The sequence below is a fragment of the Gymnogyps californianus genome, chromosome 8 (genome assembly GCF_018139145.2).
Source record: "Gymnogyps californianus isolate 813 chromosome 8, ASM1813914v2, whole genome shotgun sequence".
Lineage (NCBI taxonomy): Eukaryota > Metazoa > Chordata > Aves > Accipitriformes > Cathartidae > Gymnogyps > Gymnogyps californianus.
Window position 1 is genome coordinate 36,697,168 of NC_059478.1, and position 24,005 is coordinate 36,721,172.

Genomic DNA, 24,005 nt, shown 5'->3' on the forward strand with positions numbered 1-24,005 from the left:
GATTCAGTTATAAGAGAAAAACTACGTAGGATTTGGGAAAAGGATAACTCAGGCAGGGGATATGCTGTCTTGGAGAATTTGTAAATGTAAACATAAAGAAGGGAAAAGAACTGCTTAAGGATGTGCAAAAAGAGCATAACTAGAAACAGTGGAGTTAAAGAAAAATCTTTTTAATAATGAATATTCAGAAAAATCTTCCACTGTTGAGACTTATTAGGCACTTTAATAATCTCCTAAAAAAATGGAACTGGTAGTTGCTACTAAAGTTGCTTGAAATATTTCCATGCATACTATTTTCAGAGAGTAAGGGTCCTTCATTCAAACAGAAAGCTCTTGTCCTCAAAATTACCAATAAATTCTTATTTTTCATAAATTTATTATTACATCTCAGTTGGGAAAACCTCACATCTTTTTTTATCCCTTCTCTCCACCTCTTCTCTTCAGTGGTGGAAAAAAAAAGTAGAAAGATTTCATTACAAAGGGGAAAATATCAAAAATCAACAAATAGGAAACAGGAACGAAAAAATCACAGGCATTTTGTGTTCAATGGATCAATGCGTAGAGTGGTTAACAAAAACAATGCAAAAGAGCTATCATTTTCTTTAAAGGTTTAAAAACAAATCTGGATAAAACTAGATGAGGACTCCAATGCCATCAGGTAAACAGTAAACAGACATTTGGGAGATGACAAACCCTTCCTACAACAAATTTCCTATTCATACAGAAGGAAATGCCCTGCACCAGTTTGGGTTCCACTGTTTACTGTTTGGAAACACATTCTGTGCAAGCGCAAAGGAGTAGATACCAACTGGTTTCTGAATACTTCTACCACCCCGAGCGTAGAAATCTCTTTGAAGATCAATCACTACAGCCAGAACAAAAAGATCATCCCGACCTTCAAACTTAAATGCAAAGTCCCTAGAAATCCAAAATTCCAGTGATCTGAAATGTCACCCAAAGCTAGCAGTAACCTTAAAACATCCTTATCTAATGTTACAGTCTACCGTTTACTAGTGGTAAATAAGGACTGCAGAACTCCTTCAGGCTTGCTGCCCCAAGATGATAAATGTTGGAAGCACCGCTCCTCTTGTTGACAGTCATTTACACCTACGGGGAGCAGTCAAACAGAGCTCAGACCACAGAACAGATGCATTCACAATATAACCAACGATCATGGAAAAGGCTTTTCCGCTGGTACCCCTAGCTCCTAATCCATGCCTCTTTCATTATTTATTGTACTTATATATTTAGACTTCTAAAAGCCCCTCTAGGTCCTCATCCAATATTTGGGTAACCACTCCTTACACTAAAATACCAAATGCCAAATTAGAATATTACCTGTCTCTTCCTCACATCCTCAGCAAACATAACAGGGATAATGAAGTAAAGCCAGCTTCTCTGCCTCCTTTGCCAAAAGTCACGGTGAAAAGTTTAAGAATTCAAAGCTCATGTGGGCCAAAGGGAAAACTGATTCCAAGTCGTGAGCTTCTCAAGAAGCACCTTTGAAAACAGCTTCCCTCATTTCCACGGAGGCAATGCTGCTCAGCGTCAGACACCCATGGCCCACCGCTGATTGCCAAATGAGATGCAAGTAATAACTGATGAACGCTGTATTAGTGTGCTGATGTAAAAGACAGAAGCAGCAAATCAGGCTGCTAAGAAAGAAGATTAAACCCGTCTTATTTAAAACCGCAGAGAACGTAAATGATTTAAACACATGCCCTGAGTTACTGCAGTAAAGGAGAACAAAGCAAGCCATGACAAATACAAATTGAAAAACATTAGCAGTGCCTGCCAGCTGATCAGTAAGGAACCCCTGCCTAGATGACTAGCTGTTTTACACTATTAGTTGCTGATGTTAAATGTCCATATGTCAAGATTTGGTGGCTTCCCAACAGCCTTTTCTCCTCATCGTAAAAAAATTTATATTGAATTAGTGAGTTTTGGTGCATGCAGCACTATTACATCCCAGTACAAACAAAGGTGAATAAGGCTGGCCCTTAACAAAGGCCTTAATGTATAGGTAGCCATGAAAGGCCCTTACAGTTACCTGTTCCTTTCCACCTATACACATCTATGCATCCACACACTTTCACTTGATCATCACACACTGCTAGAGCTTGAGAAGCAGCTGATTAAAGTCACAAAAAAAGTTCATAATGCCATACAGGAACAAGCAGAAAAGAATGCTTAATTGTACTGATTATTCATGAATCACAAGCTATTTCTGATTATCATGAGAACACAAAAGTTAAGATTCTTTTTGATCACTGCAATGATTTTATAAGCAAGGATGTTTCAAACCTGATTTGAATTTCTGGTGGATTTTATACTTTCTATAAAAAGACTGGATCTTTCTTGCAGCTGCAACCTTTTCACAAACAGCTGTATTACCTTTCCTTAATTCACCTAGAAATACAAATGTGAAAGTAATGTTTCCGTTTAACTTGAGAAACAGTTCGCACATTAGGACTGTCAAATGTAAGGAATATAAAGTAATCAATTTTAAAACAGCAGTAAATGGAGAAATCCTGGTACATTATGACAAGCGGGATCTAACAAAGCCATACGGGAGAAATGTTAGAGAGAAATAAAACACTGTGCCACAAGGAAGAGGCAGTTCGCTTCTGACTTATTCAACACGTGGTGAACAGAATTCTATTGTTCGTCTAATAAACGAGAAATTGCCTGCAAGTTTTCTGTGGGATTATTTATGAAGATGGACAGCTCGGACTGCATGAAGGCCTATAGTTAAAACACTAGACATTAAAAGTGCTGATCCAAAAAATTGAATGACAGAAAACGCTACTTGTTCTACAAAAATTTATTCCAGAACAGTTTAATCTTTCTGAATTAATAATAATAATGGTCTTGGACACTTGAGCGCACACTTTTGTACCTACATTTGGATCAAGAATCACAGACTATCTTACTGACTCTGACTCGTTCACAGCCAGACCCGAACGAGGACCCTCACAAACGGCCTAGCCGCTGCAGGCAGCAGGGAGGGCTGAGCTGATGGCCTTCCCTCCCTCAGCCAGGACAGGGTCAGTGACGTACCAGAGGACAAAGCTGAGGTTCTGATTATTCAGGGCCATTAAAGACAGCACTTCTGAAATACAAAGCGGTATGTTGGGTTTCCTGGTGACTTCTCAGATAAAAGTGCGTATCCTCAGCAGCTGTAAGTGGTCATAGCTCCTCAGACGTCGGTGACCACTGACATGAAGTGCTGATCTGCCCAAGTGTTTAGAGCTAATTTGCTGACTGGCTCCATTTCTGCAACTAAACAGTTCAGCAAAGTCTGCTGTGAGCTGGCACACGCTTACACTGCCAGTGGATTTGGCTGTATTTCAGTGACGGATGGTAGAATTAATAACAGATAAAATAGCTATCTTTTACCAATTCAGTAGGAATTGCATGGTTTTTCCTACACAGACTCAACATATGTACTGGACATGCACCGGAACTAAAACATGCATCAGGTCAACTTCTCTAAGCTTCATTATGAAAAAAACTAACCTTGTTTATCATACTCAGAGTCACTGTCAGAATATCCATCACTTTCATCTCTCTCACTGTCAGAGGCCTGCAGTGCCTTCTGTGATGAGGTTTTACTCTCCTTTTCATAGTCTAAATTATGTTTTTTATCACCTGAGGATGACTTTGACATTCCATTCATTTGATCACCAGTCTGTCCCTCTTCATTAACTTCATCTGCTTCAAAACCTTCATCGTACTCTAAAATAAAAGAATCATGCTGTGAGACAGGAAACAGAATTCACAATTGCATTTGCTCAGTCTTTTTAAAGCCATGAGAGAATCTAAGACCGCAGATAGGAACCATAAGAGCACATTATCATAAAAAAGCATCGTGTTCTTCATAGATAGAGTAACAAAAATGCAGTAAAGCTACTGAATGATGCATCAAGTATGATTAATATATTAAAAGCAAAACAAACAAAATCATTAGCCACTGAAAGGACTAGAAAAATTAAGAGCTGGGCAAACTCAGAAATAAAATGCAAGACAGTCTCTTATTACAGCAGAAAAACGTGTTGCAATGAAAAAAAATACAAGCAATAGAGAAAGCTGGAGAAAGGTAATATATTGTAGTGCAAAGTAAGATAAATGTGGACTGACGTGGCTAATTAGCAAAGAAGTGGCCTACAAACTAAATGAATTAATTAAATCCAGCCAAAGGGTGCTGCGGAGGAACATTCTGTTACCACACTGTTCTAATACGCTCCTTCAGGTCCCAGGTGAAATCCTAGTACAAACGAAGCTTACGGCAGAATTACCATTTTCACATCAACATGGTCTGGATTTCATCCCAGGCTACTAGCCTGACAAGTTGTAACATTTGATAGATAACTTTGCTCAGATCTATAGGTAAAGACTGTCTTCATGCATATGCATTAAAGAATCCTTCCCTTTCCAGCCAAGGCTGCACCATTTAAAATCCCAGGCAGCAGCATGCACGGTGATGTCAGTGATTTCCATTTAAAATTCAGTAATCCCACTGCCACCACTAGCTCACTGCGCATGCAGCAGAGAGGCAACAAACCTAAATTGTGAAGGAGAGCTGTCACTGCTGACACACCAGCTGTCCCTCACGGCCATAATTTCTCACCTTTCAGATTTTATTGCTCACCTCTTTTTCTTTCCATCAGTGCTTTTAAAGTACTGAAGTGACAGAATGCCAAGGACAGAAATGAAGAGTATCTGATGCAGAACCAATTAGGCAAATAAACAATTACCCAGACAATGAGAATTAAGGGAATAAGGACACTTATTTTCTGTATTAAAAATCAATTGAGATTCCAACTGCATTGTTGGAAGTGAGGCCTCCTTAGGTAACTGTCAGAAAGGTGCCCTCCTCCTGAAGGAAAAAGGCTCGATCAATCACAAACACACATCCACAGGGACTAATGAGGAAGCTGAGCAGTAGCACTGCAGAATTATGAAAGTAAAAATAGGAATAGGAAGTAGGAATTAAAATCCCTCTCTAAATTTGACTTACTTGGAAGATGACTTTATAATAAGGAGTGAGCGAAGGCACAGGCTGAGCTCACCGCCTCTTCCCGCAGGAGCAGCCTGATGGCAACAGGGACTGGCCTTAGGCAGCGCTGGGGAAACGGCACATTCTGAGCATGCCGTTGGAGCTGCCACGCACCATTTTTATACCACAAATATTATACTTGCCTGCCACAAGAAACACCCCTTGGGCAAACCTTCCGCAAGGGCAACCTCCCTCCGGTCTTTCTTTTTAAATCTCTGTCAACAGAAACGAGATGGGACTCAAGCAAAAAGGGGCAAGGTCAGCTAGCTGCAACAGGCAACGGGAGCGTTCGGTAAAGGGAAAGGATGATAGCCCCGGTGGGGTCGGAGCAGAGAAGGCAAGAAAGGTGAGCTGGTAGACCTGGAGCAGAGGGAACAAACGCTCAGACAAGCGAGGAAGCTGGAGGTTTGGGCAGGTGTCCAGTAAGCGGTGCCTGGGGCAGTGAGGTGGTGAAGGGACTGGAAAGAGCCTTAGGTGAACAAAGCATTGCGCTCCCACTGGCAACAGACAGGAGAAAAGACCGGAATATTTCAGCTGGCGCTAAATCTTGCTGACACTTTGCTGCTACGTGCTCTTCCCACCTTCCCTCCCCTTCTGCACCCAGCATTCAGCCTCCTCCCCTCCACAGTTCGTCCCTCCCTCCCATCCATCTCAAATCAGGCAGCAGGAGGCTTTTCACCGTCTCCCTACCCACACCCAGTCCCATTTCTTCCTTCTGCTCTACTTGTCCTCCACCTGCTGCCATTCCCCTTCTTCACTGTTGTCCCTTCACTGTGCCCCACTTTCCCCCTGCTTTCCCATCTACCTCAGGCTCCTGTTTCAGCCTCTCAGACCTCCCTTACTCACCTTCTTGGCTCTTGCAAAACCCTCTCGTCCTGTTGCTTGGCCGAAAGCAGCCCCACTAATTTCATTGCCCAGACACAGGCATCACCACATTTCTCACACATGAGGTGTCCAAAGAGAGGATGCCCCAGGCGAAGTTGGAGGCCCACAATCCCGTACCTTCTCCAGAATCATCCTCTCCCATTTTTCATCCCCTGCTTGTGTTTTGGAATACTGTACCATTTTTACTGGTGTCTTCCTGACTATCTTGACTCTCACGATCAGATAGTTTTTTCCTTTCTTCTTTTCTGTACTCCTGTGCGGTCTCCATTTTGTCCTCAATAGTTTCCACACTTGCTTCATGACCTGGTAAGATGACTAACACTGAATCTTTGCTTGATTTCTGCTCAACACTGCTTTTACTTGGCTCACTGCGCACTCCATCTCCCCAGGAACCCCCACGCTTTTCCTCATGGTCCTCCTCCATCTTTCTCTTGGGAGGGGATGGCTTTTTGTCCAGACCCATTGCAATAATGCACCTATAAAATAACAAGGAGAATTGGACAGTATCACATTTTTCCTTCTGTGAACAATGGAAGGGCAGCACACAGAGTGAGCTATTCAGCTGATTATCAGCAGTGAAACCAGGTACCTATCTGCCTCTGCATTGCCACTCAGACAACAAGGTTACTGATAATGATTCACTTGGAGAAGCACCCTGAAATCCTGAAGAGCTCCACTAACACAGATGCAGTTCTTCCTTGAAGGAGAGTAATGCTGTCCGCACTTAAAGGTGACAATTGCAGTCTAAACAGATTGAAATCAAAATTATCATGTGTCCATTAATTTCAAGCTACACCGAGCATGATCTGTGACGATATAACCACTGAGAAAGGCAGACAAGCTCCAAGTCAGATGTGTGCTGGGTCCGGATCCTGCTGTAACACCCAGCAAAGCGATAACTCAAGTTTTGTGGATAAGACTTTTTTTTTTTAATTTGTCTGCTGGGTCTAATAACTGCGGGGGAAGAGGGAGATTGGAATTGAATTATTTTCAGTTTCTGTTCTGTTTTTCCTATCTAACAGAAACCCAAACAGTTGGAAAACAAAGCGTTTTGAATGACTTGTTGAGACTGCTCCTCTTGTACAAAATGGAGTGACAGCCTTCCTGTCTTACAGTTAGGAGGCTCACGTAAGAGACCAGAGTTCCTACTCCTGATTTAACATTAACTGCAGAGACGAAGAGCCACCCTAGACCACCCATGAGTGTCAGGACATTGTGCCGTATGTAGCACGTTGATTCAAATCTGCAAGCAGAGGATGAAACTGGAACTTTCCCTTTAGCTAATTACAAGTCTCTCTGGAAAACCATATTTTCTTCACAGACAACTATGTCTTAAAATCGTTTCCTCCCCCAAAACTGCTTTTTTTACATAAGGCTTGATTGCAATTTCCCTCACATTCCAGCTGTTTACAAACTGTTGCGAAATACCCTACAGTCATTCAGTCTAGAAATCTTTTAGTTTTGCAGGCATAAAATGTAAACATGACAATTTCTGAAAAGAGCCCTACCTTTTAATTATTTGTTCCTGGTCTTTTTTTCAGGGACCTTTGCGATACTGAAGCACTTCTACTGCACAGAAATGCTGGACCTAGGCCAGCAGAAAACTCTCTGTGCAAGGATCACAGCATCAGTGCAGAAACCACTGCAGCATCACCTCTTTGTGAACCAAAGCCTTAACCCAACAGGGAAAATCAACTGGGATCTTTACTGAGAATCAGAGTGGGTATTCAATGTGTGGATGTGGTGTCATACTCAAAGCGGAAAACAAATACAACTGCATTTGACCTGAAGGAGACGTGAAAATAGTTGTCATTTATGGGGAGAATCTGGTTAATGGAGATGTTTTTTAGTCAGCAGATAAGGTTGGCTGGACTGACGAGAGACAGGAAAACAGAGATATCACTAAGAATAAGAGGGGAAGGGGAACAGAAAGCGGGGGCGACTCAGGAAGAAATTAACCCATTTCTGGAGACTATATTAATTTAGAAAATTCACTTCAAATCTTTCTAGAAATCACACAAAAGCTGATATTTGGGCATTTCCTAAACTCTATAGCCACTATATCCATTCTGAATTCAGATGTTTTTCACTACTTTCAATATACTAAGTAATACATTTACATAAATCATGTTCAATGTTAGACTGGAGTAGAGGAAAATACGGTACAATAAAGTAGAATTTTTTTTTCTTAGAATTTGGTCCTTATCTGAAAAAATAGAGTATAGCTCTGTGGAGGTTCTCTTCTTCCAACTGCTTGCTGCTCTTTTAAAAACTACTTATGAAAAGAACAAAAAAGTTTTAAAATTATCCATGTGTGCAGAATGTTACTTGTCTGGCATGACTTAACAATCACACAAAAGGAAGATGTTATTAAAATTAAAGCTTCTTGGCAAAACCACAGCTGTTGCTCACAGCATTGACTTTTGCCCAAACCCAAGAATCTTCTGCACGGATTTGTTTTCTGAAACATGGCTAACATTCAGTACTGTCTTATTCTGCAGCCAGGGGTATTACAGTAGAATCCCACCTTAGCAGCAGAGCTGTTTAAAAACAAATTATCTTGTTCTCACAATCACAAAGAAAACCCTGAAAACTACAGTTAACTAAGCAGCACTCTTGATATTTATTCCACTATCACTTCCACCAGAAACATGCAAGTGGCATATGTATACCACCCCACACCTATTCCTCCATACTCGACTGCTGAGGAAGTGCTGACTTGTCCGTTGCTGTGCGTACTCCAGAGTGACTGAAGAGGCAGCAAAAAGTAGCTGGCTTCGATGGCATCCTTGGATGTGGGGCCCTGAGGGATAAGCTCAATTCTGCACATTGCAAGGGGCACCGAGAAACAGACCAGGTTCTACAGAGCTGTGGGGTGCAAGAAAGATTAAAAAAGAGGAAACAAGGGATAAACTTTCTTAACAACTGGGCTGCTCAGTCCTTGTTAGCAACGTGTATTCGTCTCCATACCTGTAGCAAGGAGATGCTCCCTCCACATTGAGAAACCCGAAGTATCCATGTCTGCCTCCCAGCCTGGAACGCTTCTGATGTTTGTATTCACAGCAACAGCTCAACCTGTCCACTTGCATCCCATTGAGAAAAAAGGTGAGGCTGAATGGGAAACCATGGTGCCTCTTTGAGACGAACTGAAAAGTCTCTGTAATTGCAGAAAGGAAAGGGTTCAAAGAAAAAGGTTATGCTTTACAACAATTGCAATAGGCTGACAGTATCTCATCTGCATCACCACCAAAGCACCCAGCCCTCTGAGGTCAGGTACTCTGGTTCTCGGCTGTATTAATTAGTTGGTAAAACTCTACCTCCTCCCCTGACAACAGCCTTATCTCTTTCCAACCCAGGAGCACCAAGCCGGACACCCCTGCGACAAGCTAACACATCGTCAGTTTGGCCACTCACTGCTACAGCAGAACAGAAACCAGAGCCTCCCGTCTCAAAAAAAAGAACTCTGCCACTCGCCTTACAGGAGTGTGCATTATGCACAGAAAGTTTAGGATTCCTGGCGTGTGTCTACATGGTGCAGTGCAGCAGCATGTTAGAGCTCCTGCAGTGGAATACACGCGTTTCTCAGTGCGGCACCTCGCAGAGTGCAGCCAGGCTCCAGATGAGTACAGCGGCAGTATCAGTGGCTCTGGGCCTGCACTAACACGGCCGTACTCATAGAACACTGAGCAGCTGAAAGATGCAGTTTCTGGAACCATTGCAGGCTGCTCTGCAAGGGCACTGTTCAGCACCCAGGCCTTAAGGGCACTGAGGCTGCTACCCAGCTCCACGCTGGGGGGGACTGGGTTGCACTCCCTTATCCTTCCAAAGTAAACCAAGCACACACCAGCAGGGAGGAAGCCATGCTGTACTCCAGTGGGTTCCCCAGTAGGTGTGAATGGGGCTCAGGACAACAGGAGCACACACAAAGGACACCTTCCGCACAGCTGGGACACAGCTGCAGCAAACGCCCTAACCAGATCTGCGGGCACACTGCAGTGCACCCATAACCTCAGGGGACAGGCTGAAGTGCAGGGATCTCTGCACCGTCTCCCCATATCCAGTGAAAATGCAAACGCAAACACAGGGGGTTCTGTGAGCTGGAATGACGGGTGTAATCTGTGGAACCACTCTTCTTCATAAGTGAAGATCTCCCAGCCATTTCCTCTTCCCAATTTCCCAGAACACAATTCACCTTTTACTGGTGTGATGGAATTGCACTCACGTAAAAGAGGTGGGAATTGGGCTCCCACTATGTACTTTTCCTTCTGGAATAATAAGCAACATGCATTGATGTATTATACCAAGTCAGAAACAGATAACCCCTATTTAAGGACAGTTTACTGCTACAACTACTTTATTAACCATGCATCTCTACACAAAATTAATCTAAGCTACAGCATTTTGTTAAATCAGTTCTCTAAATTTATTCTACCATAATTTGCAAAAGTAATTGTAACCTCACTTTCAATCATGAAACGGTAGATCCAGATTTAGCGTGGAGGCAGATGGTATAAAAATCCCTGGATGCACACATCTTGACTGAGCTCAGCTGAAATTATTTTGATATCACATCAACATTTTAGCCAATAAAAAAAGATGTTGCCGGAATCAATATGAACTCTTTGACTCTTTATCCTTACCTCCTTCCAATAGCTTGCCTTTGTAGACACAAAGGTTTTCTCCTCCACAATGCTGCTGATAGACTTTGATTTCATCTCTGTAATCAGCATCATCGTGAGATAAATGCACGCTTTTTCCTAGAAAGACCATGGTAACAAATGCATTGCTGCGTAATGAGGGCTTAGGGAATCCTCCAGAATTCTGCAGCAGGAAATACACAAAATGGGCATTCAGCTTCCAACTCTAACAAAAGGTGAACACAAAGATCACGTATGTGTGGCATACACTTGAGGCTTCCAGTCTTTTAAGACAGGCCTTGAGCCGCTTAAATTCTAAAGTGTTTTGTAATGTGCAGAAGGGCAGGCAAATATTTTGGACTGAAAATCCATTGCATTGAATTGCCCAAAATTGCAGGGACCAGGTTTAATGACGCATATCGTCCCTCCCAATCCTGGGTTCCTACAAATTCCTTTACAGGAGTCAAAACTGGCTGGAGATATAGTGTAACAGATAAAGTTTTCATACACTCAAGGCATTTCATATATCCCTCTGAAGTTCTGGTACTAGATATGGTCAGAGACAGGATCAGATTGGCTAAGATGGGAAGCTTTAAGTAAAAGTTCCTACGGTTTTTTTGTTCAAGCACCTTTTTTTACCCCAACTGACGAAAAACACCAAATGTTCTAGTATATAGAGAGATGGCTGGCAGTTATATATTTTATTAGTTACAAATTTTCTTTCTTTCAAAAATTCAGTGAATCTTTATGCAAACTAGGTATACACATATTTCAGCATTAGGCAAATACACAAATGAGGAAGGTAATATACCTATACATAAACAGAGAAGTAGACAGAGATAACATACCTTTGTTAAAAGTTGCTCTACGTCATTTGGTGCAGTGGTGGGACGAAATCGTCTGCCTCTGGGCATTCCATTTCTCACTGCATTTATGCTCTTGTCTCCTTTTTGCAGGGGGGGAGGTGGCACTGGTATCACGTAATTGCTAATGACAGGGAGCTGATACGGGGATACACCAGTCACATATTCCATTGAATTCATAAGTCTTAACCCACTCCTCTCCCCCTGCAAAAACATTTTAACCAGGTTAAATAGGTTATGGAAAAATAGCCACCGAGCATATTGAACTAACCATGCTCTTTACATTTAGTAACACACATATTTCTAGAACAATTCCTTAACGTGGCGCTTGCAATTTTGTTCATGAAAACATTTCTGTGCTAAAACCCTTTCTTTTAATTTGCAAAGCAACAGGCAGATTGCTTGAAAACCTCACCCTCATAGATATATACATTGTTAACCATGTACTACTTGTAACCATGCAGAGTTCTGATCACAAGCAGACAGAATACTGCACAACCCCACAGCACTGCTGCGTTCTCTCAGCTGGCAAGCAAATTCCAAAGCAGCCAGAATCTTCCAACAGTAACATCATTTGGCATCAATTATACAAGACGTGGTTCAAAATGCTGCTTTCCCATTTGTAGTGGAGGTTTAGTCCTCCTTCAGGATGAAATGCAGAGGACCAGGGCCCTGAAAAGCAAGACATCTCTAGAGAATAAATTCTGCAAACGTTGCATGCTCTGGATCTGAGCTCTGCATCATGTCTTCAAAATCTATGACTGATTTAGCTGTTTTGTCAGTAGTGAGCATTAAAGAAACCATTTAAATCACCCGTAATTTGAGTAGACATAGATAGTGCCAGCAAATTCTTGGAGAAAGGATCGCGACCATCACAATACAGAGCAAATGCACAGCAGAAGGGAGCTATTCATACAGTGCCTGCCAGTCAGTGGTAGCAGGTCACAGTCCCATTCCAAAATACTCCAGTCCCCTGGAACTCCTAACACAACGCCAATTACATAATGTTTTTCTAGAACAGAAGACAAGTCCAAATCTCACCTGAAAGTAACTGCATACACATCAAGATCATGTTTGGCTACTCCAAAAAGCTCGCATTCTCTGAACCCGCTAGTGTGACTTAGTAGGAGGAATGGTAAAAAAAAAAGGAGCTTTTTGCTACTTTGCAGCTGTAGATGAAGATGAAAACTTGTAAGACTGTCTGAAAATATTCCTGAGTTATTGGTGTTAACCAGGTGGCTGCCTCCCTCTCTACATAACAGAAAAATCTATGTAGAGGGAGAAAATTTTGCATGCAGAGAGATTTTATACTACAAAAGATAAGTCACCACATTTTTCCTGGCTGTGATCAAGAACTGGGCATTAGACCAGTAAGACAATGTCTTGAAAATTAAGGGGAGGTTAAAAAGGAGAGTTTAAACAAAAGCTGATAACCATTTGGAAGGCATGTTGCCTGCACTATGCAGTTCTGGAAACTACAGTACTAAAGCAGTATTATAAAGCTGTCCCTAAAATTATATTATTTTCAGAATGAAATGTGGCCTCACCCCACTGGCAAACTGCTGATCCTGTTCAAGTGCGTGGCACTTCTGTTTAGAGCTGGAAGTCTTTGGTACAGACCCTACTGCAGCACAGCTGCGAAGCGGTTGGAGGCGAAGCGGGTGTTGCATATTTCCCGGAGCTGTATTTGGTCGCCAGGAAGTCTAGAAAACGAAAAAGAAAACAGCTACAAAATCTCAGTGTATAGTTTCCAGTGCAGAGCAGCATCATAAAGAAAAAAAACATAGCACTGATCAAAATACTTGGAAGCGATGAGTGATTCTCAGGTACCTTCAGGAAATGAAATTTTCTAGTCTGCCTCTGAAGAGCCAGACCCCTTTAGGCATCTCTAATTGAGCATCCAAAAACTGGAGCATCCAAAATAACTCTTGGCCATAAATACAGGTTTTGCTACTGTCTCTTCACAGTGCAGCCTTGAAGCAAACATAATGAACTCATAGAAACTGTAGCAGTGTGCTATGTTTTGGTGACTTCAGCACATGGACACTGAGAGAATGCATGACAAAAGCATGCCTATTTTTGTTCAATACTCAGCATTTTTATGACTTTTTTATTTCATCTTTTCCTTGTATACCTTTCAGAATACCAAGTTAAAATGCTAAAACCTAAAAAAACCTGTTTAACCGAGTTAACTTACCATCTTAGAAAAGGCAGGCTCCTTGGATCGGTGTTGATGTCCACCACTGTAATCAACTACAGGTCCGGGTGCCCTCTGTATGGGACGGAGAGGAGAAGGTCAGTCAGGACTGAAAGTCTCTCTTCAGTCTGCACCCATTATCATTATTGAAATGGAGAATCAGTTAAAACTGAACTATATATTTGACCTTTGACCTTAGACTTTAGTATCTTAATATTTCAGGAGTCTATTAACATTCCTTCTCTGCCCATTAATAGAGAGTAAGAGGCTTCTGAGCCAGAGCTCCAAAGCACGGCCTTCTGGAATGAGCTTTAGTCTTACTGCACCCCTTCAACTCTGTTTTCTAGAAGACCTCCATTGCTTTCAGGATTTTACTACCTGTGTAAACTTGCCTACAGCCACAGTTTTCATTGACAATACTTAACGTACAAGGCCTAGCCTTGGGTGACAAGGCAGATAAAAGGGAAAGATTAAAGCAGATTTATCACAAAGCAAAGCTATTTTTTTCTAGGTTCTGATGTGACATTCCTGCAACATCGGCTCCTCGAGATTTCTCTTTAACGACACAATCCTGCAAACAGGGAATCAGCCTCAAGTGATGAAGGATGAGGCCCTAATCTGGAACAATCAGGGCAGTCAATGCTCTAGACGAAGCACAGATGTCATAGATATACGTGCCCGATTTCAGCTCTGTGTGCTTACATTATAGCATATGGAGCACGTGGTGAAACTCACCAGTTGTGAGTGACTAGCTGGTTCTCCAGCCACTGAAGGATGGAGCCCATAATGATTTCTTGGACCAAGTGGTGGATGTGGGGCGCGCATAGGGCTAGCACCTTCCACTGATCTTCTGGATTGCTCCACCTAAAAGAACAGAAATTTACGTCTCTGAAGTACTAAATACTCTAACAGGAATGTTTGAGCTTGCCTTCCATCTGTCTTTCACTGGACAGCTATGACGATCAGCTTGCCTAGACCTGATGGAACACCTGGTTAAGGAAGGAAAGGAAATCGCAGGGAGAATGAGAGAGGGACGAGGGAAAAGACTTGTTCCCACCTCTGATTCATTTCCCTGCAGCCCTCTCCAGCTGCTGATCCCCCCAAATTCAATTCATATGCCTGTTTCTGTGTATCTCCCAATTCTTGGTTTGGTTGAAGGTCTTCCTTTTTTAAATTTGAGTGCATCTGCCACTTCCTTGCTCTGATTGCTGGCCCTCCCTACCTTCTCTTCTCAAAAGCTCCACGCTGGGCTGACTACCCTTCTGGAAACAGATAGCTGTCTCTCATCCTCCCTTGCTCAGTCATCTGTCTTTCTCCTTTCCTTTTAGATTAGCTACTCAGCCGAATTCACTGAATGTATGAGGTGAGAATTAAATTACACTGCTAATTCCAGCCAGGTTCCTGTGTCCCAGTGTGGCATCACAGCAAAGATACAGATCACATATCTGCAGGTGTCTCCCTTATGCTTCTCACTGAAGGAAGCAGTTTTGGTTTATGTTCCAAAATTATCCAAGTCCAGAATCCCTTGATAGTGTGCCTTAATCGCTGCTTCCACTGTGGTGACTTTCTACCAGGAGGAGTTCAGTCAGTAAACAATGCCTTTGCAATTACCATAGTGATCAGTGTTTTTCATGAAAATCTCCTCCTTTCTTTACCTGATGAATTGCTTATAAATGTATTATTTAAAATTAAAAAGATTTGACATTGTATTTTGACTGCTCAAAGAAGCAGCTAGCTTCTCAATGCATTCTTCTCAACGTATGCAGGCTCCTAATAAAGAAATAAGATGTTGAGTATATTTCAGCCAAAATGAGAACAACTTTTCCCATATGAGTCCAAGTGACTTCATGGGGAGAAGAATCATTGATTTCTGTGGGATTTCCATGACTTTAATAACTACAGAATCAAGCTCTACCTACATGACACCAAAGTGAAGACTTCTGAAACCTCTTTTCATTACTACATGCTGGTTCTACTAAAAATCATGTGGAGAGGCAAACGACTGAAAATGTGAGCTCAGTCCTCAGCAGCAGTCAGAAGCAGATAGTGTCTAGAATTACTAGGAGAAGAACTGCAACATGTTATCTTGAATTATTCATCCTGTTCTGGTTCCCCATTTCAAAACAGAAATAGTAGAACTAGAAAAGGTAAAAAAATGGCAACAGTAATGAGAAGCCTGGAATGGCTCATGTATGAAAGATCAATAGACTGAGTGTCTTCAGCTTGGAAAACTGAGAAGGAATATGAAAAAGGTATGAAAAACCACAAATGCCTTGGAAAAGGAGAACAGTTATTAACTTTTTTCATAATGAGAACAATGGAGCATCAAACAGAATTATCAGACAGCAGATACATTAATTATTGTGCAGAAATGCAAGGAAGTACCATTTCATACAACTCATAATTAAATTCCACAACCAAGAACACTGCAGAACCAAAATAATAAGTAGATTCAAAAGGAATTAGGTGCGTGAATGGAAGTTCCTGAACTGCTGGATAGAGGAAGGAGATGGAACCTGGGGCAGGATCACCTTCTACTTGCCTGTTTCTTGTACTTTTTCCATAAACATCAGAGACAGAACACTTGGCTCCATGAATCTCTGGCCTGACGCATGGCTGTTATTTAACACAGGGCAAAACTGCCATCTCCCATCAGTACTCAGTAGCACTCAAGCCTTACCTTGATTTTCTGCACCGTCTCCTTCCTCACAGAATTTTCAAGTTTCCTTTTTATTTCCAGCTGATGATGACGCTATCAGTGTGAGAGAAAGAGAAATCTCATTAATGGACATTATGAGACATCAGTGACTGTATGAACACTTGCTCCTGTTCTGCTTATCACTTGCCTGCTCCCGGGTTGTTACCCTCCTTGAGGCCTATTATAAAACTACTATTGATTCAATCCATTTGCATTACACCTGTGTATATTAACATTGGCAAGGGAACAACTGAGCATTTGTGAAGTTGTAGGGACCAACTCCATTCTTGATACATAACAGGAACGTGCCCAAATTTTGTACTCAGATAAGATATAAAACCATGTTCGAACTATTTTGTTTTGATTAGAATTTTTTTAAGCAAACTAGCCCTGTAAATATCATCCCATAATCTGATGAATGCCAAAGAGCAACGTGAGCCAGGACGGTGTATGTTCTAATGACAGTATGGTTTAACAACTAGAGGCCAGTGGAGGTTTCATGTGGGGGACGTCAAGCACAAAGATTGTCCTTTTTCCCAGCCTTTCAGGGGAGCATGAATGCGCAGCTACGGAAAACAGTCCAGTACGAGTTAACAGCCCCTGGCTGTCAGTAGGGAAGTATCTGAAAAGGCTTCCACATCACTAGTAAATGCATACCTCCATGTCAAGGACCTTATGAAATATGGCGCGAGCCAGGCACTCCTGTACATATCTTTGGTGATCCCTCCTCATAGCATTTAGCCGGTATTCTTTCTCAGATATTATTCTTCCACTCCTTGAGATCTGCCATAAACAAATATAATGTAACTAAAAAGGAGAAGACAGAATAAAGTATGTTTTTAAACAGAGTGCAATTTCCCAGAAAGACTACTTTCTCTTCCTGGTTAGCTACCACCTCTGCTTCTGCCATGGTGCTGGAACTCACTTCCCAGCCCAGAATTGTAGTTTCTTTGACCCCATGGACCCCATCAGCCAAATGAAGAGAGCAGGAGAGCAGCAGTCACACTTCCTGACAGTGGAGGGCTCAGCCTTACTCTTCATGGGCTATTGCCCAAGTCACTGGAGGGGAATTAAATACTTGCCTTCCTACTGCATAAGGGTTGCATCTGCCTGTGCTAAGGAGAGTCACACCTAGGAGTGCATAAGTATTTTTTTAAAAAGTTCAGCACATTAACCTTTACCAAATCTTTCAGTTTTCCATTAAACACTTTTGAAAAATAACACTGAGGCTATTTAAACAACTAGTAGAGTCCAAGATGCTTAGATTTCACAGTTTAAAAAACCTAAGAGAATCAGTATGATTCTGTATATTTGCAAACTGAAAGATTTTGCAGAGGCAAACTCCAATGAGCAAAAAGAAAGACGGAGCAAAAACATAAAAACATTCTGAATTTATCAAAACCTCTCCATGAAATATCTTCTTCTGCCTGAATGTGAAATACAAGCAGATCGACAAACATTCTCACATCACCGTAATTGTGCAGTAATACAGTGCCATGTGTAATAACTTACTGAAACTGCATTACTGAGCAGAAGCTCAGGGCTAAGCCAAGGCTCTCCAATATTTACATACATCATCAATCCATGTCAGCCACTGTTCCCAGTTTCACGCAGATAAGCACTATGACTGTTGCATTACAGATGGTGCAGTGGAAGCGTAAGCGTGATGTTCTGTGGAGTACGGCCTCCAAACTGACTGTTAGCACATCACTTCTAGTGTGCAGTCATCCTCTACCAGCAGCCCACATGCCAGCATCTTCATAGCCCCAGGTGGCCCTTGGACCTTGATGTCCTGAAATGTGCTCCATGCCAGCTACAGTATTTCCTCAGCTGTCGCTCGTGTCTTCAAAAACCACTTAGCACACGGAGCTAAGCTCCAAGCTCAGTTTTACCTGTCCTTCTGTCATTCTGACTCCAGTAGCGCAGCCTTATGCACCACAGCCCTGTGTCCCTGCGATATCTAGCTGACCAATGGTAGATAATAATGCAGCGGGAAATGCTTCGATTAAACAAACCCGCCCTCAGTCACAGCGTGATCATGTGGCTTTGAGCTGGCACAGCATAATTTCAGGTGTTTGGCTAGCTGGTCAGATTCTTACCAATGACAACACATACCTCTAAGAAATAAACAACAGAACCATCCGTGGTTTGACTTGTGCAATATTAAAAGAAGCAAAGAATTCTTTTCTTTTTTTCTCAGAAAAGGAAACTTTTCAATCTCACCAGTCCTGATCTCTGAAGATGTCGTCTTATCCTGGTATTGCTGAAATATCCAACCAGGTGTTTGTCTGTAAGGCTATTGTAGGTTGCAAGAAATCTGAAATAAAATCAATACAGACGTATATAATCCCCTTGACAGCCAAATTATTACAGCTTCAGTTATAAAGACGTACCCAATAGTTTGCTGCACAAAATGCTGTCTTGATGAATCTTGCCCAGCATTTTGTCAGATAAATGCCCATTAGATTATGTAAAAGCAACATCTTCTTGCCTCCAGAAGATTCGTATCAGAAACAAGCAACTTCTACATAAGATACAGCAGCTCAGCATCGAACAGCATACCACCACCAAGGCACAGGGTCCAACAGAGCCCAGCCCTGAAGGTCTCCTCCAAGACGAACTCCCGCAAGAGCCTCCTCAGATAATAAACTCTGACCTTTGGCAGGACAGCGTCACGCCACACAACATTTGGAGCTGGATTCCTGGCTGAGTCTGGCAGGCACAGACCCAGCTCCCTGGCTGCCCTGCCACGGGCCCTGTTGGAAGTACACGAGTGTACTGTACATCACCAGGGAGAGAGATGTCCCAGAACTCCTGCACCACTGCACGCCTCCCACTGCCCCACCACGCGCCCCGTGCTCCCCTTCCTTCTGCCGCCTCCTAACTGGCGATAGATACGGCAGCGACAGAGTTTCCGGCAGCTTTTGCAAAGACCTGTAATAACAACTTGGGTTGGGAGGCACCTCCAGAGGCCATCTAGTCCAACCTCCAGCTCCAGGCATATCACTTACCAGACTTTACCCACACAAAGGAATTTTCCTGTGGTCTTAGAATCACAGAATGGTTTGGGTTGGAAGGGACCTTAAAGATCATCTGGTTCCAACCCCCCTGCCATGGGCAGGGACACCTTCCACTACACCAGGTTGCTCAAAGCCCCGTCCAACCTGGCCTTGAACGCTGCCAGGGATGGGGCATCCACAGCCTCTCTGGGCAACCTGTGCCAGTGCCTCACCACCCTCACAGTGAAGAATTTCTTCCTAATATCTAATCTAAATCTACCCTCTTTCAGTTGCCAGTCTTCATTGCCAGCTCTCAGCCATTACTGTCTGGTATCTAACATTAAAAAATTACTTTCTTCAGTCTACTTATGATAGGAGAAACTGCTAGCACCAAAACATATTGTTAAGACAGGACAGTTTCCATAGTGTTTTCACTGGCCTGAAGGTTAGCATACATGTTATTAACTTGGGTGCAAATCTTTGTTCTGATGAAGACTACTTATTTGTGTTTTCAGCCAAAGCCTCCTTCAGTATCCACATTCCCATCCATTTCTTTATGGCACTTCCCTCTTCTTTAATGCTCCCACCGTCAGAGGGACTGCATATCAAATTCATGACTTGGAACACCTACACAGAAAACTAAGTGGCTTCCATTTCAGGTGTCAAAAAATACGCTTAAGTCTTCCCTCCTGTTTTGAACCATTTTCTCAGTTGGGATTCAGCTACATGTCTGTTAAAATGTTGCCTGGCCAACCACTAATTTGTTCATGAACGGACACAAAGCCCGTTTCAAAAAACAGTTCTCCATTTGGCCTTTACACCAACAGAACTCACAAACCACTCGGGAAAACTAATCCATGACAGCACCATTAGGAACTGTCCTGTCTGTTTCGGGGACCATTTATTCGAACATAACAGTGACTCTAGAATATTTAAGTAAACAGCCAAAAATGTTTGTCCCACAAACATATCCGTAAATTTAATTGCACAAAACTTGTACAGGGCAAGATTCATTACTTTCGTGGTATTTGCAGGCTAGAAAGCATATATTACTGTAGCATGTTTTTGCTGGCTGTCACCATATGGCAGCAGTTTGTCTGAAGAGCAGCTTGCATTGATGAGAATACTTTTTTTCCCCCCTCTAAATACAGCTACTACATTTTACCAAAAATCATCGCATCTACTCTATGTGACTGACTTGCTCAAGCTAAACAAAAAACAAATGTACTCTGGAGGAAACCAAAGACTTTGCGCAAAAGGCCTGCGAGCACACTCATCTCTCCGCATGAATCCAGATACGCTATTGCTCTGGCACTCGGCAAGCTGCCGCCTTTTCACCACCCCGGTCTTTCTGTGGAGAGTATGCTTTGTGCTGGAAGGACAGGAACGAGTCCTCATCCAAAGCAGGGCGTCAGAAGACAGCTGAGTGGGGAGAGACAGTGCTTCTCTCTCAAGATCCCAGCCCCTCCCGGGCTGGAAAGCACAGACGCTGGACAACTCACCACTTGGTTCAGTATCGTCCTGCGCAGGTCAAAGCTGAAGCCCCAGATCTCTTTTGCCATACTGCGCTCCCAAGATTTGAAAGAGGCCAGCCAGCCGGTACTACAATGGCTCTGAAGCGCCCTTCAGTCTAAAAGGCTCCTGGGACTACGCTGCGGTAGTGGCCAGAACGGTTGGGCTAGACTACTTTCTGCTGATCTTTTCCCCTTAAAGACCCCTGACGTAGGGGTGCACAAGTCCTCTTCTGTAACCAGAGCAGCAAAAATGAAATGCAAGAACCTCTCAAGTCTTTTCCAGTTCCCAAGTCAATATACTAAAGATTCTCTTCAATGCATACATTGAACAATCCAAAGCGAACAACTTGCATCTCTCTTCTATTTATTGGTGAAAAACTGAGACCAACAAATGTGGAGAACCAGACCACGCACACCATCCACGCAGGGCCCTCCTCTGCTCTACCCAAGGAATGCCATGCATCTCTGGAAAGCCAACAGAGCTAAATCACCACAGCTACCAAAGAACAGAGCTTCCAAAAACTGAACCCAAGATATGAGAGTTGAACACAAAAACTGAAGCATCCATAATTAGCAGATGTATTTTTAAATAGTTCTTAGCACAACCTTATCTTACTTCACCCTCTGGAAAACAGGACAAACAACAAAGAAAGTGACAGTAGGCTTAAGTTTTTAGTACTCTAAATCCATTCACATTTGTAAAATTTATACACTCAGATACATACTGCATTATATGTTCAGCCTGACCTTTAGGCTCTCTAGGCAGGATATGTTTTAGTTACACAACAAGAGATTGATCTCTTTTGTTTCCTTTGGCTTTAAATTTAAATGCCACTGTACCTCTATTACATATCTTTCGATGGGATAATTCAAGATAAATGTCTATTGCTCGGCTGAGTTACCACACACAAAAGTATACTCAAGGAAAGAAAGAACTATTAAAAAAAAAAGAAATCCAAAACCACAAAGAGATTGTGGATTTACAGGAATTTTATCTGGGGTTTCACAATAATCTCACAGGCAGCCTACCAACAATAAATTAAACTTTAAACAAACAGTTTAGCTTACCCTGTAATGCATGTTCATTAAACACTGGTACTATAGCAACAGTTCTACATTGCTTTTTTAATCCACTGTTTGCATTCACATTTGCAACCACCAGATTACATCAATTGTGCTAACTATTGACTTATGGTATCACCTGGCAATTGCATACAGAGGCAGAGGAGAAACTCAATCCAATTCCTTTTCATTTACTTCCTTCCATCTAATATTTCATGGACCATATAACTAGCTAAAAGGCAACTCCCACCCGAGCACAGTGATGTAGCAACTTTAGTTTCAAACAAGTCTCTGTACATGCATTTTCTCATTTAAATCATGAACAGGCTGGTCCTCAAAAATGCTGAATTAAATTCAAAGTTCAAAAGGGTATTGGAGGAAATAAGGAAATGTTTTGGGCCTGAACCAAAACCCATTAAACCACCGGAAAGAATGCAACTGGATCCACCGGGCTTTGGCAGAGCCGCACTGCCAAGGGAAGCCTGAGCTCTCTGCCCAGGTGAATGCCTCTGTTGTCAAGAAAACCAGCACAGAGCCACGGAGAATACCCCGAGCACGGACTCAAACTCAGATTTAGATCTCGTGCAGTAAGCAGGGGCTGGCCCTGCAAGTCTGTGCTCACCTGGAGCTTCTGCCAGCTTTCCTGCTTATTTCAGCTGACCAGTTCACCCTCCCCCAGTAGATTTTAGGCAAGTTTAGTTGGCAGTGGACCATATTGGTACTACACTTGGGCTTGGCCCAAATCCCTCTGGAGCATCCCACTGACACCGAAGGATCAGACCGATTCGGTGCTCCTGCGGATGGGGTGCAGGCATACCTTCCAGTCCAAGGGCAGCCAGGGTGAGACCTTATCCTCTGAACGGAACCTGTGCCGTTCACTCAAAAGCACGCAACTTATCGTCAGGCCTAAGCTTCAGATGAGACTTGTGCTCCCTTGCGCCAACAGATGACTATGGCGCAGACGTGTGCAGTGTTGGGAAAAGGGCACCAGCAGCATCCTCACACGTTCCCCCCGCTCGGCAGCCCAAGTGCTACTGCCTTTCAGTCTTTGCTGACTCACAAAATCATGCCTGGAGATAAAATTCAGAATGCTGCTTACAAACGACAAGGGTGAAACAGACAGGAAGGTGATTCAGAGAGATGCAGTAACAGAACTGCTGCAACACAGATTTGGGTTCATTGTTTGCTTCACGGAATAATGCAACCTCTAACTTCTGTGGTGTTTCCCTAACAGCAAGTTATTTGAGAAATGTCATGAATTACCTAACTTGATGACTATCAGAAACAAGCTCTTCAGCAAAGCAGACCACTGGTCTCATTTATTCCTCTGCTCCTGCACATATTATCAACAAAAGGATAACAGAAGTTCATGTCTGAGAAGTTTTCTTCCAGAGATTTAAATATTTAAGAACTACAAATGTCACCTTTAAATCCTCTACAACAGATAGAAGCACAGAACGACAAAAATGCATGTTAGAAAAACATACAGCAAAGGAAAAGCATCAGTCTTAAACAGTACTATACAAATGTTTGTTACGGTCATATCACAGTAAGTCCAAAAAGTCCATTTTTCTGGATATTTCTGGGACTCCTTTTTCTATGCCTGTTTATCCTGTTTATTCTTCTCTCTACAAATTCTAGTTTATTAGAATTGCAGACAATTTTCCGGGCACAGAAGCTAGACTGACTGATCTGTAGTTTCCAGGACTAGTTTTGAAGCTCTTCTCAAAATTAGTATCACATTTGTTTCTCTGGTATGACAGCCAGCGACTACATATCACTGTTAGTTCAGTAATTTCATATTTAAGGTTATTTAGAATGTTTGGATGTACACAGTTCCTGATTGTTTTTTTAATTAATTTGCTCAAAATCCTCCCTCACTTGCATCTAAATTTGAGCCGAGTTCCCCAAATTCATGCCCAATCAAGACTGATTCAAGTGAAGCAATCTCCTCAAATTCTTCAAGCGATGTTCCAGACATAGGACTTTTACTACAGAGTCACTGCGAAACAGTAGCATCCTAGTTTAACAATAACTTTTCAATGGGCGTCCACTTTTTTTTTAACAAATGTTCTTTATCTTGCTTACTGT

General features: G+C 42.4%; 1 protein-coding gene across 1 annotated transcript in view; it reads right to left on the reverse strand.

The window, feature by feature from the left end:
• Positions 1-24,005, reverse strand: part of ERICH3 (glutamate rich 3) — a 45,407-nt gene that overhangs the window by 16,647 nt on the left and 4,755 nt on the right. The window contains 13 exon segments of the mRNA XM_050901083.1: positions 742-755; positions 3,222-3,358; positions 3,521-3,738; positions 6,122-6,420; positions 8,915-9,101; positions 10,585-10,765; positions 11,430-11,648; positions 12,992-13,147; positions 13,642-13,716; positions 14,377-14,505; positions 16,322-16,393; positions 16,997-17,122; positions 18,563-18,656. Coding sequence (XP_050757040.1) covers positions 742-755; positions 3,222-3,358; positions 3,521-3,738; positions 6,122-6,420; positions 8,915-9,101; positions 10,585-10,765; positions 11,430-11,648; positions 12,992-13,147; positions 13,642-13,716; positions 14,377-14,505; positions 16,322-16,393; positions 16,997-17,122; positions 18,563-18,656 — 1,907 coding nt within the window.